The following is a 20,592-nucleotide window of genomic DNA, read 5'->3' as shown; positions in this document are numbered from 1 at the left end:
AGATGTAAGTGGGAGCAGGGAGATGGGTCTGAGGTTGTTCGGGTCATTGGGGTCCAGGGAGGGCTTTTTAAGTATGGGGGTGATGTGCGCATGCTTCAGTGGGGAGGGGAAAGTGCCGGAGGAGAGGGAGAGATTAAAGATGTGGGTGAGGGAGCGTAGGATGGAGGGGGAGGGAGGTCGTAGGAGTTGTGAGGGGATAGGGTCGAGGGGGCAGGTGGTGAGGCGGGCATCAGAGAGGATCTTGGAGACTTCCTCGATGGTAGTAAGGTCAAAGGTGTGGAGTGTTGGGGGAGCTTCAGTATGAGGAATGTAGGGTGGGGTGGGAGTGGAGGTCAGAGCAGTGGTGGGGCCGTGGGAGAGGGGTGATGAGGGGGTAGCTGAGTGAGGGGGAACAGGGTTGGAGGGAGTTTGAGCAGTGACGAAGTCCCTGCGGGTTATGTCGAGGGGGAGGGGGGATGAGGGGGTAGCTGTGTGAGAGGGGACGGGTTGAGAGGGCGTGTGAGTTGCGGCAATGTCTTTGCGAATTGTGTCAATCTTGTTTTTGAAGTGATTGGCAATCTCAAGGGTGGTGAGTGAGGTGCTGGGTGGAGGTGGGGGTGGAGAGAGTAGAGAGTTGAAGGTGGAGAAGAGTCGGCGAGGATTGGAGATATGGTGAGAAGACTGATGGCAATAGGACTTCATCCCTTAAAGCAAGGGTCTCCAAACTATGGCCCTCCAGCTGTTACAGTACTACAAGTCCCACCATGCCTCTTCTCTGGGAGTCTTGCCTGTGGCTGTCAGAGTCTTGCAAGGCCTCATGGGACTTTTAGTTCTTCAACACCTGGAGGGCCGTAGTTTGGAGACCCCTGCCTTAAAGGATCAGTCCAACCGCAAGGTTATAGCTGGATTTTTCTGCGCTTGATCCATCTGCTTCCTCATTTCTGTTAGGACGTCAGGGCTGATATTTCCCTCTTGCCTTAGAGTGTTCCCACTAACCCTTCGGGGTTATCTATGATATAAAAAGTACAACAAGAGGAGTGAGACCCCCTTGCTGCTGCAGCAGACCTGGAAAGTCAATTGCAGATCCCACCGCAGGAAGCCTAAAGCTGATACCTAGCCAGATAGTAATCCTTTAGTTCTGAAAGCCTGATGGGGCAGGAAGGATCGACAACTGTCGCAGAGGTCATGTGATCAGGAGCCAGTGCCGCCAACTGCCGATCTTTAGCTCAGACCAAGAGTTGTCTGTGTGCTGGGAGCGCGTTCTCTGCGCACAAACATTGGCCGCCCAGTGACGCATATGTGAGGGCGCACACCCTTTTGCTGCTGCATATATACTATATTGACAGATATATTGGCCCCCCCTCCATATTGTGATTCAGCTGTTCCAATCCCCTCCAATCATGTGATTCAGGTGTTCCAATCCCCTCCCAATCATGTGATTCAGGTGTTCCAATCCCCTCCATATCATGTGATTCAGGTGTTCCAATCCCCTTCAATCATGTGATTCAGGTGTTCCAATCCCCTCCCAATCTTGTGATTCTGGTGTTCCAATCCCCTCCATATCATGTGATTCAGGTGTTTCAATCCCCTCCATATCATATGACTCAGGTGTTCCAATCCCCTCCATATCATATGACTCAGGTGTTCCAATCCCCTCCCAATCATGTGATTCAGGTGTTCCAATCCCCTCCATATCATGTGATTCAGGTGCTCCAATCCCCTCCATGGACACAGGTGTATACAATCAAGCCCCTAGGCATGCAGACTGCTTCTACAAACATTGGTGAAAGAATGGGTCGCTCTCAGGAGCTCAGTGACTCCAAGTGTGGTCCCGTGATAGGTGGCCACCTGGGCAATAAGTCCATCCGTGACATTTCCTGGCTACTAAATATTCCACGCTCAACTGTTAGTGGGATTATAACAAAGTGGAAGCAACTGGGAACATCAGCCACCAAGTGGTAGGCCATGTCACATGACAGGGCGGGGTCAGCGCATGCTGAAGCGCACAGTGCGCAGAAGTTGCCAACTGTCTGCAGAGTCAATAGCTAAAGACCTCCAAACTTGGTGTGGCCTTCAGATGAGCCCAACAACAGTGCGTAGAGAGCTTCATGGAATGGGTTTCCATGGCCGAGCAGCTGCATCCAAGCCTTCCATCACCAAGTGCAATGCAAAGCGTCGGATGCCGTGGTGTAAAGTACGCCGCCACTGGACTCTAGAGCAGTGAAGACGTGTTCTCTGGAGGGACCAATCACGCTTCTCTGCCAATCCGATGGATGTGGTGGGTTTGGCGGTTGCCAGGAGAACGGTACCTGCCTGACTGCATTGTGCCAAGTGTAGAGTTTGGTGGAGGGGGGATTATGGTGTGGGGTTGTTTTTCAGGGGTTGGGCTTGGCCCCCTAGTTCCAGTGAAGGGAACTCTTAAGTTGAACTTGACTGTACTGTACAGAGTCCTGACCTCAACCCCATAGAACACCTTTGGGATGAATTAGAGCGGAGACTGCAAGCCAGGCCTCCTCCCCCGACATCAGTGCCTGACCTGACAAATGTGCTTCTGGAAGAATGGTCCAACCTTCCCATAGACACCCTCCTAAACCTTGTGGACGGCCTTCCCAGAAGAGTTGAAGCTGTTATAGCTGCAAAGGGCGGGGCCAACTCAATATTGGACCCTACGGACTAAGACTGGGGGGCCATTAAAGGTCATGTGTGGGGAAAGGGCGGGGCCAACTCAATATTGAACCCTACGGACTAAGACTGGGAGGCCATTAAAGGTGATGTGCGTGGAAAGGGCGGGGCCAACTCAATATTGAACCCTACGGACTAAGACTGGGAGGCCATTAAAGGTCATGTGTGTGGAAAGGCCTGCAGCCCAATGCTTTTGGCAATGTAGTGTGTTTTGGGTGGTCATAAAGGGGTTAATCATCAATGAATGCACTTGTGTACATTTTATAGAATCCAGAAATATTCTAAATCCAGCTGCTGTAAACACATAAATCTGGTTCTATTCCAGCACTGTGCCTGTGTTTTGCTGATCGCGGGTGCATTGCTTTGCAGGCTCCTGGGTAAAAAAAAAAATAACAATTTACAATTTTTTTTTTTTATGCAAAAATATGCGCATTGTTTCCCCCCCAAAGGGGAAGATCATAGTTTGGAGACCCCCTGCTATAAAGCATTCCATTTTGTACAGGCAATGTAATATCCCATCATGCTGCAGTCCTTACGGCTCGGTTCAGGTGGGAGCCACTGCAGGACCCGCAGCTGCAACCGCCTGCACACAAAACGCAGGAAACTGGGGGCAGGTGCCATCAATCCTTATGTCACGCCACCTGCACTGTAGTGTGGTTCCCACTGCGGGCTGCGATTTCTGGAAAGGTTCAGGGACCATTTCCCTGCGTTTTGCGAGGCACGGCAACCCATTCCAATCAGAGGCCCAAAAAACCTCACTAGTGCTGCAGTGGCAAAAAAGATTACCAAGGCCACAGAACCACAGTGGAGTGCCAGGAACGGCTCCTCGCAAGAAAGGCCAACCAGCCCTGAAACCTTCAGACACTGGCAAGAAAACTGAAGTCCTACCTACCGTGTAAGGATTATGCCTAGGAGGGGACTTTTTTTTTCCAGTGTCCAATCACCTGTAGTTGGAATCCTGTGGTAAGGATTCAAGAAGACTTTGTGTCCCATGATACCTTCTGGTGATTGGTTGCCCTCAGACATAACACCTCCTAGCTAGGCGAGGCTTCAATTTTTGTAGCAAGCCATAACCAACACGGAGAGGGGCGGGATCTTTATGTCCTGGGATGTACTCCAAGAAAAGGATTTTTACAATTAAACCAATCTCCTATTTTTTATTGTACATCCCAGGACGGAGGGCATTTTGACAGCCGTTATGATATGGATGTCCCAAACCACTGAATATGAGGGGTGGGCCTTGGAACAACCAGAACCAGAAGAGGTTAGAATCTCATCTGCAAGACTTTCGACCAAATGTCCTCAGAGGCTCAAATATCCACTTGGTAAAACTTAGGAAAAGTGTGAACCGAAGACTGGGTAGCCACCATACAAACATGAGCTATTAAAGCCCGGTGGATTGCCCAGGAAGCACCAGCATTGGTGGCAGAAAGTGCTGGAAAATGGTTGAGAGAAAAAGCTTGAGAAATAAGCTGAAGGATTCAATAGGAGATGGTAGACATGGAAGCCGCATGACCCTTCGTGGGACCTTGAGACATAAGATGAAGGATTCATTGAGGGATGGTAGAGATGGAAGCTGCATGACCCTTCTTGGGACCTTGAGACATAAGATGGATTCATTGAGAGAGGGTAGACTTGGAAGCCGCATGACCCTTCTTGGGACCTTGAGACATAAGATGAAGGATTCATTGAGGGATGGTAGAGATGGAAGCTGCATGACCCTTCTTGGGACCTTGAGACATAAGATGGATTCATTGAGAGAGGGTAGACTTGGAAGCCGCATGACCCTTCTTGGGACCTTGAGACATAAGATGAAGGATTCATTGAGAGAGGGTAGACTTGGGAGCCGCATGACCCTTCTTGGGACCTTGAGAAATAAGCTGAAGAATTCATTGAGAGATGGTAGATTTGGAAGCCGCATGACCCTTCTTGGGACCTTGAGAAATAAGCTGAAGAATTCATTGAGAGATGGTAGATTTGGAAGCCGCATGACCCTTCTTGGGACCTTGAGAAATAAGATGAAGGATTCATTGAGAGATGGTAGACTTGGAAGCCGCATGACCCTTCTTGGGACCTTGAGACATAAGATGAAGGATTCATTGAGAGATGGTAGAGATGGAAGCCGCATGACCCTTCTTGGGACCTTGAGACATAAGATGGATTCATTGAGAGAGGGTAGACTTGGAAGCCGCATGACCCTTCTTGGGACCTTGAGACATAAGATGAAGGATTCATTGAGAGAGGGTAGACTTAAGAGCCGCATGACCCTTCTTGGGACCTTGAGAAATAAGCTGAAGAATTCATTGAGAGATGGTAGACTTGGAAGCCGCATGACCCTTTTTGGGACCTTGAGACATAAGATGAAGGATTCATTGAGAGATGGTAGACTTGGAAGCCGCATGACCCTTCTTGGGACCTTGAGACATAAGATGAAGGATTCATTGAGAGAGGGTAGACTTGGAAGCCGCATGACCCTTCTTGGGACCTTGAGAAATAAGCTGAAGGATTTATTGAGAGATGGTAGACTTGGGAGCCGCATGACCCTTCTTGGGACCTTGAGAAATAAGCTGAAGGATTCATTGAGAGATGGTAGACCCAAAAAGAACAATCTTACTTCCATCAGTCCACAAAATGTTGCGCCATTTCTCTTTAGGCCGGTCAATGTGCTCTTTGGCAGATTGTAACCTCTTCAGCACACGTCTTTTTCCCAACAGTGGGACTTTGCGGGGGCTTCTTGCAGATAGCTTGGCTTCACATCGGCGTCTTCTAATTGTAACAGTCCTCACAGGGAACGTCACACCTTCTTTCATCTTCCTGGAGCTGATTGTTGGCTGAGTCCTCACAGGGAACGTCACACCTTCTTTCATCTTCCTGGAGCTGATTGGTGGCTGAGTCCGCGCCATGTTGGCTATTCTTCTATCCATTCCAATGGTAGTTTTTCGCTTTCTTCCACGTCTTTCAGGTTTTGGTTGCCATTTTAAAGCATTTGCCATCATTTTAGCAGAGCAGCCGATCATTTTCTGCACTTCTTTATATGTTTTCCCCTCCAATCAACTTTTTAATCAAGGTACGCTGTTCTGAACAATGTCTGGAACGACCCATTTTCCTCAGAATTTCAGAGAGAAATGCACTGTAACCAGCATGTCCAACATTTGCTGCCTTCCTTCCTTAAATAAGGGCAATAATTGCCACCTGTTTATCAAAGAATGAATGACCTCACTAATAGAACTCCACACGGCTATTATTTTGAACACGCCCCTTTCAATGAGTGATTCAATGACACAGAATCAGCAGCATGCATGTCATGACTGTCGGGTCTGTTGGATTTCTATGTCTCTACTACACCTGCTAGGAAATTATCTGCCATGTAGAAATATCATTTCCACCAAAAACAGTGATTGATCCGGTTAGTGATGTCTGACTGCTAGTATTTTCAACACAACTGTGTGTGTGTGTGTGTGTATATATATATATATATATATATGTGTATATATATATATTTTGACATATATTTGAAATACTAAAAATTTCGGCCATATTCAATATATTTCAATAATTGCATGTTGAAATGCATTTTGTATGTATTACAAAATATATAAAAAATATTTTAAAAAATATATTTTTTAAAATATATTCTTCAGATTTTTTTGTTAAACATATAAAAAAGTCATTTTAACATATATTGTTACATATATTTGTAAATGCGTTCCAAAAATGTAGATTTGTATTTTTAAAGACATACAGTATATTTGAAAATGTATTTTTAAAAATATTTTTCTCATATATAAATATATATATATATATATTTTTTTTTAAATATATTGAATGCAGCCAAAATTGTAAAAGTATATGTCAATATATTTGGGAATATATATATATATATATATATATATATATATATATATATATATATATATATATATATATATATATAAAAAATTATTTATTTTTTTAAATATATTGAATACGGACATAATTGTAGTATTTCAAATATATTTTTCTTCCATATGGGTTGCAATACACCGGATCATACCGTTATTTGATATGTTCCTAAAGTATTCCCATTTTTTCCTCAGTGTTCAGTGTTTCTAGGATTTGGTCCCATTTAATATCCTGTAGTACTGAGTGCAGTTTGGAAAAGTTGGCTCTTTTGAAGTTTAGTGTTTTTTTTACTGCCCTTGTGCCCCCTTATTCTATGATTTTATGCTGAATGCAATGATCCTCTGATCGCTGGTTCCCAAGTTGTCCCGTATTTCCAACCAGATCTGAGTTTGTAATGAATAGCAATGCATGCTTTCTAGTTGGGGAATCCACCAACTGGCTCCCTAAGTTGTCCTGTAAGACATTGAGGAAATGAGTGAGGTGTTTCCTCTGCCCAGTAAATAATTGGTTAGTTGAGGTCCCCCATAATTGCATTGCCACCATTTCTACCTGTGACAGGAGATCCAACTCCTCCTCATCCTCCTGGTTAGGGGTCCTGTCCCGTGTCCCCATTATTGTTTTCCCACGTCTCTTCCCTTTGGAGTCCCACCCACAGGGATTCCCCCACGATTGCTTTCTTTTATTACATGATACGCCAATCAGCCATACCATTAGGACCTCCCACCATCACCCAACGAGGCATAGACTCCACTGGACCTCTGAAGGTACTTTGTGGTATTTGGCACCGAGGTGTCAGAGTCCTGCAAGTTGTCAGGTGAGGATCTTGATTTTCCAGCACATCCCACAGATGTTCGATTGGATTGAGATTTGGACAATTTGGAGGCCAAGTCAACTCCTCAAACTCATGTTCCTTGAATTCGTCAGCCCTGGCTATCTTTTTTCATTGCTCCGTGGTCCATTTATGATGCTCACATGCCCATTGTAGGCCCTTTTGGCTGTGGACTCCAGTCAGCATGGACACCCTACACAGCCTTATACACAACAGGAGTTCTGACACCTTTCTATCAGAACCAGCAGTCACTTTTTTCAGCATTTTGAGCTCCAGTAGCTCTTCTATTGGATTGGCCTACATCAGCCAGCCTTCTCTCCCCACCTCCATCAGTGAGCCTTCTCTCCCCACCTCCATCAGTGAGCCTTCCCTCCCCACCTCCATCAGTGAGCCTTCCCTCCCCACCTCCATCAGTGAGCCTTCCCTCCCCACCTCCATCAATGAACCTTCTCTCCCCAACCCCATCAATTAGCCTTCTCCCCCCCCACCTCCGTCAATGAGCCTCCTTCCCCCCCCACCTCCGTCAATCAGCCTCCTTCCCCTCTCCCCGCCTCCGTCAATGAGCCTTCACCCTCCCTACTCCAATTAATGAGCCTTCTCTCCCTTATTTTTTTAAATATATTGAATACGGACATAATTGTAGTATTTCAAATATATTTTTCTTCCATATGGGTTGCAATACACCGGATCATACCGTTATTTGATATGTTCCTAAAGTATTCCCATTTTTTCCTCAGTGTTCAGTGTTTCTAGGATTTGGTCCCATTTAATATCCTGTAGTACTGAGTGCAGTTTGGAAAAGTTGGCTCTTTTGAAGTTTAGTGTTTTTTTTACTGCCCTTGTGCCCCCTTATTCTATGATTTTATGCTGAATGCAATGATCCTCTGATCGCTGGTTCCCAAGTTGTCCCGTATTTCCAACCAGATCTGAGTTTGTAATGAATAGCAATGCATGCTTTCTAGTTGGGGAATCCACCAACTGGCTCCCTAAGTTGTCCTGTAAGACATTGAGGAAATGAGTGAGGTGTTTCCTCTGCCCAGTAAATAATTGGTTAGTTGAGGTCCCCCATAATTGCATTGCCACCATTTCTACCTGTGACAGGAGATCCAACTCCTCCTCATCCTCCTGGTTAGGGGTCCTGTCCCGTGTCCCCATTATTGTTTTCCCACGTCTCTTCCCTTTGGAGTCCCACCCACAGGGATTCCCCCACGATTGCTTTCTTTTATTACATGATACGCCAATCAGCCATACCATTAGGACCTCCCACCATCACCCAACGAGGCATAGACTCCACTGGACCTCTGAAGGTACTTTGTGGTATTTGGCACCGAGGTGTCAGAGTCCTGCAAGTTGTCAGGTGAGGATCTTGATTTTCCAGCACATCCCACAGATGTTCGATTGGATTGAGATTTGGACAATTTGGAGGCCAAGTCAACTCCTCAAACTCATGTTCCTTGAATTCGTCAGCCCTGGCTATCTTTTTTCATTGCTCCGTGGTCCATTTATGATGCTCACATGCCCATTGTAGGCCCTTTTGGCTGTGGACTCCAGTCAGCATGGACACCCTACACAGCCTTATACACAACAGGAGTTCTGACACCTTTCTATCAGAACCAGCAGTCACTTTTTTCAGCATTTTGAGCTCCAGTAGCTCTTCTATTGGATTGGCCTACATCAGCCAGCCTTCTCTCCCCACCTCCATCAGTGAGCCTTCTCTCCCCACCTCCATCAGTGAGCCTTCCCTCCCCACCTCCATCAGTGAGCCTTCCCTCCCCACCTCCATCAATGAACCTTCTCTCCCCAACCCCATCAATTAGCCTTCTCCCCCCCCACCTCCGTCAATGAGCCTCCTTCCCCCCCCACCTCCGTCAATCAGCCTCCTTCCCCTCTCCCCGCCTCCGTCAATGAGCCTTCACCCTCCCTACTCCAATTAATGAGCCTTCTCTCCCCACCTGCATCAATGAGCCTGCCCTCTCCCCATCTCTGTCAATGAGCCTGCCCTCTCCCCATCTCTGTCAATGAGCCTTCCCTCCCCCATCTCATCAATGAGCCTTCTCTTCCTACCCCCATCAATGAGCCTTCTCTCCCCATCAATTAGCTTCCTTCTCCCCTCCTTTTCTCTCCCCGCTTCCATCAATGAGCCTTCCCCCTCCCCCCGTGTCAGTGAGCCTTCCCCCTCCCTGACTCTATCAATGATCTTTCCCCCTCTCCGTCAATGATCCCACCCCACCCTCTGTCAATGAGCCCCCCCCCCCCCCCAACCTCCGTCATTGAGCCTTCCCTCCCCGCCTCTGTCACTGAGCCTTCCCTCCCCAACTGCATTAATGGGACTCTCCCCCCCACCTCCATCAAAGAGCCTTCCCTCCTCCCCGCCTCCATCAATGAGCCTTGGCCCCCCCATAACACTGTCACCAGTTCTCCTTCCTTGGACCACTTTTGGTCGGTCCTGAACACTGCAGACCAGGAACATCCCACAAGAGCTGCAGTGTTGGAGCTGCTCTGACCTAATCATCTAGATCAGCAGTCTCCAAACTACGGCCCTCCAGGTGTTGAGGAACTGCAAGTCCCAGGAGGCCTTGCAAGACTCTGACAGCCACAGGCAAGACTCCCAGAGGCATGATGGGCCTTGTAGTACTTCCAACAGCTGGAGGGCCATAGTTTGGAGACCCCTGGTCTGGACATTACCGTTTGGCCCATCACAGTCCCTTCAGTCCTTACACTTGTCCATTTTTTTCTGATTTCATCACATCAACTTCAGGGACAACATGTTCACGTGCTGCCTAATAGATCCCGCCCACTTTCAGGTGTCACTGTAACCAATCAATGTTAGTCACATCACCTGTCCGTGGTCAGAATGTTATGGCTGGTCGGTGTATATTGTCGTCCTGACCCCAGAACCAATGGGGGACACTTACTAAAACCGGAGGAACTCAGAATCTGGGGAAGCTGAGCATAGCGGCCAATCAGCTTCTAACTTCAGCTTCTTCACTTAAGCTTTGGCAGTAAAACCTGGAAGCCGATTGGTTTCTAGCCAGAACTGCATCCTCCAGTTTTGGTAAATAACCCCCCCCCCGGTGTCACCGAAGCAAGCCTCCTGGTGCATGTCTATGCCATTTGGAATCATAGAAGCCTGCTGGGTGGTTTTCCTGGGTCAGGACCCAACTTCGGGAAGCATTTGCTAAACCAACCTCTATAAAAGTCGACACGGGGAAAAAAAAGCAGTCTGAAGCATTTTATTATGTGTTCCTCTGTACAATCCTTCATCTATAGGAAAACAAAGAATTCCATTGGAAAAAAAAACAACCAAAACCCTGACCCTCCATACCGATCATGAAAGGAAACAGGAGGTACGGCATGGCTTTAATTCATGGAGCACCAGAGAGGACTGTGCTGCTGGGAGATCGGTCACCTATGGGTGTCACCCAGAGCCACTGCTGGGTGTGTACTGAGGGGTGCTTAGTACAAAGGTCCACCTTGCCCAAGAAGTCTCTCAGATGTCTGCAGGTCTATTCTTAGTGTCCTCAGGAGACAGTAGATTATGAAGCCTTGATGGAGGTCCTCCAGTACACAGCTCTCCCAACTGCGGCCCTTTGCTTGTCCTTATCAGGCTCTTGGGGGCGCTATTCCTCACACCGATATAAACGATGGAACACTATTACCCGTTATTTCCCACTAAAACCAAAGATGGGGTTTCCTTTTCTCCCGATACCATCAATGAAGGCTATTCCTCCCACGGACACCAATAATGGGGCACTATTCCTCCCGCCGACACCAATGATGGGGGACTATTCCTCCCGCCGAGACCAATGATGGGGGACTATTCCTCCCGCCGACACCAATGATGGGGGACTATTCCTCCCGCCGACACCAATGATGGGGGACTATTCCTCCCGCCGACACCAATGATGGGGGACTATTCCTCCCGCCGACACCAATGATGGGGCACTATTCCTCCCGCCGACACCAATGATGGGGCACTATTCCTCCCGCCGACACCAATGACGGGGGACTATTCCTCCCGCCGACACCAATGACGGGGCACTATTCCTCCCGCCGACACCAATGACGGGGCACTATTCCTCCCGCCGACACCAATGACGGGGGACTATTCCTCCCGCCGACACCAATGACGGGGGACTATTCCTCCCGCCGACACCAATGACGGGGGACTATTCCTCCCGCCGACACCAATGACGGGGGACTATTCCTCCCGCCGACACCAATGACGGGGCACTATTCCTCCCGCCGACACCAATGAGGGGGCACTATTCCTCCCGCCGACACCAATGACGGGGCACTATTCCTCCCGCCGACACCAATGACGGGGCACTATTCCTCCCGCCGACACCAATGACGGGGCACTATTCCTCCCGCCGACACCAATGACGGGGCACTATTCCTTCCGCCGACACCAATGACGGGGCACTATTCCTCCCGCCGACACCAATGACGGGGCACTATTCCTCCCGCCGACACCAATGACGGGGGACTATTCCTCCCGCCGACACCAATGACGGGGCACTATTCCTCCCGCCGACACCAATGACGGGGCACTATTCCTCCCGCCGACACCAATGACGGGGCACTATTCCTTCCGCCGACACCAATGACGGGGGACTATTCCTCCCGCCGACACCAATGACGGGGCACTATTCCTCCCGCCGACACCAATGACGGGGCACTATTCCTCCCGCCGACACCAATGACGGGGCACTATTCCTTCCGCCGACACCAATGACGGGGCACTATTCCTCCCGCCGACACCAATGACGGGGCACTATTCCTCCCGCCGACACCAATGACGGGGCACTATTCCTCCCGCCGACACCAATGACGGGGCACTATTCCTTCCACCGACACCAATAATGGGGCACTATTCCTCCCACTGACACCACTGATGGGGCACTATTCCTTCCACCGACACCAATAATGGGGCACTATTCCTCCCACTGACACCACTGATGGGGCACTATTCTTCCAACAGACACCAATGAAGGGCACTATTCCTCGCACTGACACCAACAATGGGTCACCATTCCCCCCAAGGACGCCAACAAAGGTGCACTTTTTCTTCCCACTGACGCCAAGGATGGGGCACTATTCCTCCCACTGACACCAACGACGGGGCACTATTCCTTCCACTGACACCAACGACGGGGCACTATTCCTCCCACTGACACCAACGACGGGGCACTATTCCTCCCACTGACACCAACGACGGGGCACTATTCCTCCCACTGACACCAACGACGGGGCACTATTCCTCCCACTGACACCAATGACGGGACACTATTCCTCCAACGATGCGGCATGGTTTACTCCTATTGACACCAATGATGGGGCAATTTACTCCGACACCAGGTCATTACCTACTCCCACTGGCCAGTCTGCCCCCCCCCCCCCCCCCCCCAGAGCCTGACCCAATGTTTAGAAAGTGTGCAGACCCCTGCACTAAGTGGCAGTGCAGGCACAAACAGACCTCGGCATTCAGTCACTGACTCAACATCGCATTCCTGCGTGCCAGGAACAGGCGGCAAATATCACACATCCCTAACACGCAGGGAGCGCACCGTCATGTAGTGGACGTGCGGCGGTGTTGTTAATGGCACCCGGGCTTGCCACACGAAACCACATCACCGATGCAAAAGTGAAGTCGCCGCCCACAGTAACCAGCGTTTGTCTGATCAAGGATACCAATTATAGAACTGCTAGGAACGGCCGCTTTACTTTTCAGTCCAGTATTTTGCTGTCAGTTTCTTTTCATCTAGCCCCTTTGCCGAATTGGGCTCATGGCTCGGAAATGAGGATTGTCAGTTGCACCCTCATGGCAACCAATCAGATGCAGCTATTCTGGTTAGGTGGATGTTACCGCTGAACTCCAGGCACGTTCATGATTTTGACTCATCAATAAAACACAATGTAAAACGTAAATGTTTTATTCTTCAAATTCACCAAGTTCCATAGTAAAGTAACTTTAAAAAGTCAGTGTTGTCATCACTGAGCAACAGAAATTGCAGCTATGCCTGGGCTGAAAGTCGGTGATGTCATCACTGTGCAATAGAAACTGTAGCTATGCCTGGGCTGAAAGTCGGTGATGTCATCACTGTGCAATAGAAACTGTAGCTATGCCTGGGCTGAAAGTCAGTGATGTCATCACTGAGCAACAGAAATTGCAGCTATGCCTGGGCTAAAAGTCAGTGATGTCATCACTGAGCAACAGAAATTGCAGCTATGCCTGGGCTAAAAGTCAGTGATGCCATCACTGAGCAACAGAAATTGCAGCTATGCCTGGGCTAAAAGTCAGTGATGTCATCACTGAGCAACAGAAATTGCAGCTATGCCTGGGCTAAAAGTCAGTAATGTCATCACTGAGCAACAGAAACTGCAGCTATGCCTGGGCTAAAAGTCAGTGATGCCATCACGGAGCAACAGAAACTGCAGCTATGCCTGGGCTAAAAGTCAGTGATGCCATCACGGAGCAACAGAAACTGCAGCTATGCCTGGGCTAAAAGTCAGTGATGTCATCACTATGCAATATAAACTGCAGCGATGCCTGGGCTTAAAGTCAGTGATGTCATTACTGTGCAATATAAACTGCTGCTAGGCCTGGGCTGAAAGTCAGTGATGTCATCACTGTGCAATATAAACTGCTGCTAGGCCTGGGCTGAAAGTCAGTGATGTCATCACTGTGCAATATAAACTGCTGCTAGGCCTGGGCTGAAAGTCAGTGATGTCATCACTGTGCAATATAAACTGCTGCTAGGCCTGGGCTAAAGGTTGGCAATGTCAATTCTGTGCAATAGAAACCACAGCTTTACCTGGACTGAATATTGATGGTGTCATAACTGTGCAATAGAAACTTCAGCTATGCCTGGGCTAAACATCTATGATGTAATTACTGTGCAAACAAAACTGCAGCTAGACCTGGGCTACTGGAGGAGGTTAGGGCTCCTTCACACTTGCAGTTGTGGAGTGGTAAAACCCTGCAGTTGAGCTGCGTTTTTACCGCTATCCCCCTTAGCAGCAGAGGCCAGAGGTTTACACTTGCCATGGCTGCAATGCTTTGTGGCCTCATCAGGATTGATGCTCTGTTGCTCCAACCGAGTACAACCCATTCAAGTGAATAGGGCAGCTCTGCATGAGCCCTGCAACTGTGTGCAATGCACAGCCATACAGTGATCACGGGGTTAAAGGCAGGCGCTGAGGCGGTAATACAGCGCCTCCTCAATAACTGTCAAATGCCCTCTGAAGAGCCATCAAAAGGCAGATCACTTTTCAGAGATTAAAGCACGTGTGAACGAGCCCCAAGACAGTCCCCAATGTCATTCTGCAGGGCCGATGGAAAAAAAGCTTCCAGTCATGCAATGGGACGGTGTAGCCATCAATGGATGTGAATGCGGGGGCACGGGGCAAGTCTGCGGCCAATCCTTGAATACGCCCCACCCACCTTGCTCGGCCGGGCAACAGCTTAGTAAGGACAGGCAGAGTCCGAGACACCCGGGTCCTCCCACTGCGGCCAGCAATGCCACAACTGGTAAAAACGGGAACTACAGTGAGGATGTTGCAAGAGCAGTAGTCCAGGAAGGGGCGGGTTCTGGTCCTACAAGAGAACATGGGGGTCTCCGCACCCTTACTACGCCGGTTTCCCATTGTGGCTGCAGCAACAAATTATTAAACGCTACATCTGTTGATGTGAAGGGATGGACTCTGCTCAACCGTCCCCAGGAATCCTATGCTGAAACAATGGCCTCAGCCAAGGTATTGGACGCGCCCTCTGAAGCATTTCACCCCGCCCACCGGGAGGGGCTTGGTCACAGAGCTACATTTGGTGAGGTCAGTTGCTTTAAAATTTCTGCCCGGAGTTCAGCTTTAACTGGTTACAGGAGCAGCTGGGCTCTTTCAGACCCTAAGTGAGGGACCACGGGGTTCCACAGCCTGGACCACGGGGTTCCACAGCCTGGACCACGGGGTTCCACAGCCTGGACCACGGGGTTCCACAGCCTGGACCACGGGGTTCCACAGCCTGGACCACGGGGTTCCACAGCCTGGACCACGGGGTTCCACAGCCTGGACCACGGGGTTCACCTCTCAATTGCTCTTGCCACCCCACAGCCTGGACCACGGGGTTCCACAGCCTGGACCACCACAGCAAGCAACTGTTGTGGGAGTGCTGGCGCCCCCCAAGACAACTTTCTACACAACTACGGAGCCCGTGTCTGTGCTGGAAGCCGATCTCTGATTGGACGAAAGGGTTTACCTCTCACTTGCTCTTGACACCCTATCCATGCTGCAATGCATGCTGGTCAATCGTTAGGCTCTGTGTAAGCTCCCAGAACCCCCCATCGTACTGCTTTCTGCTGGAGGTGGAACTAAGACGATATAATTTAAGTATTTACCCCAAAAGTGCTAGCTTCAGTCACCCATCAAAAGGAAAAAAAAAAAAATAATAATATACAAATAAAATTTACACAATTCGAAAGAAAAAAAAAAAAGCGCAAGTTGGCATTTCAGACAATGGAAATCCGTCCAATGATCTGAGCGTTTCCCCTCCTCCTCCTCCGTTCACAAATTATTATTGGAAATAAAACGTCTGTTGCGTCCGGCGAGGAGGACAGAATGGCGTCAAGTTTACCTGGTCAGTTGTGAGCTACAATAAGACAGCTGACGGTTTTTTTATTGTTTTTTTTTGAAGAACGGGCTGTATTGGCGAGCCGAAGACGCGACCCGTTCTGGTGGAGAGCGATCAGGCAGGTCAGGACGAGGGGCAACCTCGCTGCTGTAAACTGGCAAAGTGGGCCTCTTTCAGGATCTGATTGATGTGTACGTAGGGTCCCTGATTGAGAGCGGACTGCTCGGGGGTGGACACCGGCTGCGGGGTGGCGGGGCCTGAGCTGCCCACAGTCTGGAGGTGGTCCGAGACGCTGCTTCTGTCCAGGCTGAAGTTGCTGTTGCTGCTGTCGCTTCCTGAAGACTAGAGAAGAAAAAAAAAAAGAAAGAAAATCATCAAAAAATAAAAAATAAGAGAAAGTAACAAAAAATAGCCCCCCAAAAAATAAGAGAAAATACAATTTAAAAAAAAACAAACATAAAAATACCCCCCATAAAAATCACACCAAAAAACCCCCCCACAAAAATAAAAGAAAAAAAACTAACAAAATATAACCCCACAACCCCCCCCCTCCAAAAAAAAACAAAAACAACGAAACATGAAAAAAACAAAAACAAACAAAAAAAAACAAAAAAGAAAAACCACAAAAATAAGAGAAAATAAAAATCACCAAAAAACTGACAAAGAACACAAGAAAATAAAAAGCACAAAAAAAGAAAGTAGAATAACAAAAAATAACCCCCCAAAGCCCCCCCCCCCAAAAGAAAAAATAGAATTTAAAACAAAAGAAACCTGAAAATAAAATCACACTAAAAAACAAAAAAACAAAAAAAAGGAGAGATTAAATGTCAAAAAATAAGAAAATTAAAATTACAAAAAAACCCACAAGAAAAAAATGTGAAAATAAGAAAAAAAAAACCCAACACAAACAAAAATAAGAAAATAGCATAAAAAGAAGAAAATTAAACCATAAAACGTGAGAAAATAAAATCACAAAAAAACCCCACAAGAAAAAACAAAAAAAAAAGAGAAAATTAAATCCAAAGAGAAAACACAAAACAAAAATAAAAGAAAATATAATCTCCCCCCCCCCCCCCCCCCCCAAAAAAAAAACCCATAAAATTCTGCAACTTCAGGTAAATTGAAAGGTGAACTCCGAGCTGCACAGCTGTTGTCCCTTTTCCTCAGCAGGCTGGCAGGGGACAGGCTTTTCTACTTAGGCTGTGTTGGCCCCCGCAGCCTTTGCATGGATTTCATGCAGACGCACCTGGAAGGTATTTATCGGATGTTCATTTGGACTGTAAAGTGGACTTTCTCTGAAAAAAATAAAATAAAAAGACAAACCCGGACCATCCAAAAGATGGGGCCCTTACCTCCGCTTCCGCCTCCCACTCCTGCAACGTGGGACTCCGGCTGCTCCTCTTTGACTGCGGGAGCTGGGAGACATCATTGTCCCTCCGCCTCTTCCTGCAAGGAATGAACAGGAATTAGTGGCCGGTGTGCATGGAAGAACCAACGTCAGGTGGTGTCAGGAGGCAACATCAGATGGTGTCAAGCGTGTGTGTGGCGGCAACCAGGTGAGGAGTACAAAGACACGTGTGTCTTGCCTACAGTCAAGCATGGTGGTGTCACGGTCTGAGGCCCCATGGTGGTGGGGGTGTCACGGTCTGAGGCCCCATGGTGGTGGGGGTGTCACGGTCTGGGGCCGCATGGTGGTGGGGGGTGTCACGGTCTGGGGCCGCATGGTGGTGGGGGGGTCACGGTCTGGGGCCGCATGGTGGTGGGGGGGTCACGGTCTGGGGCCGCATGGTGGTGGGGGGGTCACGGTCTGGGGCCGCATGGTGGTGGGGGGGTCACGGTCTGGGGCCGCATGGTGGTGGGGGGGTCACGGTCTGGGGCCCCATGGTGGTGGGGGGTGTCACGGTCTGGGGCCCCATGGTGGTGGGGGTGTCACGGTCTGGGGCCCCATGGTGGTGGGGGGCGTCACGGTCTGGGGCCCCATGGTGGTGGGGGCGTCACGGTCTGGGGCCCCATGGTGGTGGGGGCGTCACGGTCTGGGGCCCCATGGTGGTGGGGGCGTCACGGTCTGGGGCCCCATGGTGGTGGGAGTGTCACGGTCTGGGGCCCCATGGTGGTGGGAGTGTCACGGTCTGGGGCTGCATGGTGGTGGGAGTGTCATGGTCTGGGGCCCCATGGTGGTGGGAGTGTCACGGTCTGGGGCCCCATGGTGGTGGGAGTGTCATGGTCTGGGGCTGCATGAGTGCTGCCGGCACTGGGGGGCTATAGATCATTGAGGGAACCATGAATGCCAACATGTACTGTGACATACTGAAGCAGAGCAATGATCCCCTCCCCCCAGAGATGGGCCGCAGGGCAATATTCCAACATAACGACCCCAAACACACCTCCAAGACCACCACTGCCTTGCTACAGAAGCTGAGGGTGAAGGTGATGGACTGGCCAAGCATGTCTCCAGACCTAAACCCTGTTGAGCATCTGTGGGGCGTCCTCAAATGGAAGGTGGAGGAGCGCAAGGTCTCTAACATCCACCAGCTCCGTGATGACGTCATGGAGGAGTGGAAGAGGACTCCAGTGGCAGCCTGTGAAGCTCTGGTGACCTTCATGTCTGAGAGGGTGAAGGCAGTGCTGGAAAATAATGGCGGCCACACAAAATATTGCACTTTGGGCCCAATTTGGACCTTGTCACTTAGGGGTGGAGTCACTTTTGTTGCCGGCGGTTTAGACATTAATGGCGGTGTGTTGAGTTATTTTGAGGGGACGGCAAATTTCCATGTTATACAAACTGTACTCTGACTACGTCACATTGTAGCAAAGTGTCATTTCTTCAGTGTTGTCACATGAAAAGAGAGAATTAAATATTGACACAAATGTGAGGGGGGGGGGGCTCACTTCTAGGAGATACTGTATATATATATATAGTCACACACACATTGTATACAGACCGGGGGAGGGACCTCTAATGTGAAGGGGGGGGGGATCTCCGACGTGATCACACTGTACTGAACTGTAATGCACACAGACACTACAGAACACCCAATATAAAACAGAAAGTTACGCTGAGCAAATAGATACCAAACGTGTCACACTTCAAAACTGCGCACACCCATGGAATGGCGGCAAACTGCGGGCATTGAATTATCTATAGGCGACGACTGAAAAGCCTTTACAGGTGACCAGTTTAGAGTGACGCAGGAGGTCTGCAGCTCGAAATATCGCTCTCCATCTGATAGTCACTGCGATACCTCAAGTGGTGCGACTGCTGGTTACATATACAGTGTGTGAGGGACGCGGATGAGTGCTTACATGTCAGCAGAAGGGATTCATATTTTACCTTTTTTTTTTAACCACTTCCAGTCCGGACACTACCCCCCCCCCCTTCCAGTCCGGACACTCCCCCCCCCCCCCCTTCCAGTCCAGACACTTCCCCCCCCTTCCAGTCCGGACATTTCCCCCCCTCCTTCCAGTCCGGACACTTAGCCCCCCCCCTTCCAGTCCGGACACTTTCCCCCCTTCCAGTCCGGACACTTCCCCCCCCCCCCCTTCCAGTCCGGACACCTTCCCCCCTTCCAGTCCGGACACTTTCCCACCACTCTGCACCTGACGTCACCATATCAATGCACAGCGTCCCGGGAGATCAAACCAAACGCCGGGACCTTATTGGCCACCGAACATTCGCCCTCACCTGCTATCAGGCAACATCTGGTCTCTGCCGGCTGTACCGGGTCCCCGGGGCTCACAGGAGAAGAATCAGAAACACCAGAAGGCAGGCTGTGCGTCGGGTTTAGAAACCTCTGCAGATCGCTTCAGGCTGGAGGGGGAAAGTTTTGTCAAAATGCAAATCCAAAAACATTTTATTTAGCATATTAAAAAACAAAAATCGCTGCACCACACTCCAGGTTCGTGCCCCCACTTCCTCCTCTGTCCCACCACGCCGCCCCCCGCTTCCTCCTCCGTCCCACCACGCCGCCCCCCGCTTCCTCCTCCGTCCCACCACGCCGCCCCCCGCTTCCTCCTCCGTCCCACCACGCCGCCCCCCGCTTCCTCCTCCGTCCCACCACGCCGCCCCCCGCTTCCTCCTCCGTCCCACCACGCCGCCCCCCGCCTCCTCCTCCGTCCCACCACGCCGCCCCCTCCTCCGTCCCACCACGCCGCCTCCTCCTCCGTCCCACCACGCCGCCTCCTCCTCCGTCCCACCACGCCGCCTCCTCCTCCGTCCCACCACGCCGGCCCCCGCCTCCTCCTCCGTCCCACCACGCCGCCCCCCGCCTCCTCCTCCGTCCCACCACGCCGCCCCCCGCCTCCTCCTCCGTCCCACCACGCCGCCCCCCGCCTCCTCCTCCGTCCCACCACGCCGGCCCCCGCCTCCTCCTCCGTCCCACCACGCCGCCCCCCCGCCTCCTCCTCCGTCCCACCACGCCGCCCCCCGCTTCCTCCTCCGTCCCACCACGCCGCCCCCCGCTTCCTCCTCCGTCCCACAACGCCGCCCCCCGCTTCCTCCTCCGTCCCACCACGCCGCCCCCCGCTTCCTCCTCCGTCCCACCACGCCGCCCCCCGCTTCCTCCTCCGTCCCACCACGCCGCCCCCCGCCTCC

At 50.3% G+C, this 20,592-nt stretch overlaps 1 protein-coding gene across 1 annotated transcript; it reads right to left on the bottom strand.

Moving 5' to 3' along the window:
• Positions 1 to 10,589: 10,589 nt before the first annotated feature.
• Positions 10,590 to 19,834, bottom strand: VCF1 (VCP nuclear cofactor family member 1). The gene is made up of 3 exons (XM_089668198.1): positions 19,684 to 19,834; positions 17,354 to 17,447; positions 10,590 to 16,343 (listed from the first exon to the last, which is right to left on the bottom strand). The coding sequence occupies exons 1-3, from the start codon at positions 19,698 to 19,700 to the stop codon at positions 16,125 to 16,127; spliced, it is 330 nt and encodes a 109-aa protein (XP_089524324.1). The 5' UTR covers positions 19,701 to 19,834; the 3' UTR covers positions 10,590 to 16,124.
• Positions 19,835 to 20,592: the final 758 nt, after the last annotated feature.

Source organism: Staurois parvus, unplaced genomic scaffold, assembly GCF_062004578.1.
Source record: "Staurois parvus isolate SC_StPar_1 unplaced genomic scaffold, SC_StPar_1.0 ptg003950l, whole genome shotgun sequence".
In the NCBI taxonomy this organism is placed as follows: Eukaryota; Metazoa; Chordata; class Amphibia; order Anura; family Ranidae; genus Staurois; species Staurois parvus.
Note: the sequence above shows the minus strand (reverse complement) of the source record. Positions and strands in the feature narration are given on the sequence as shown.

Bases quoted from the DNA above. Each gene is read 5' to 3' on its own strand.
- VCF1 (XM_089668198.1), bottom strand. The intron at 16,344-17,353 runs GTAAGGGCCCCA...TTTCTTCTCTAG, and splicing joins AGTGGGAGGCGGAAGCGGAG to TCTTCAGGAAGCGACAGCAG.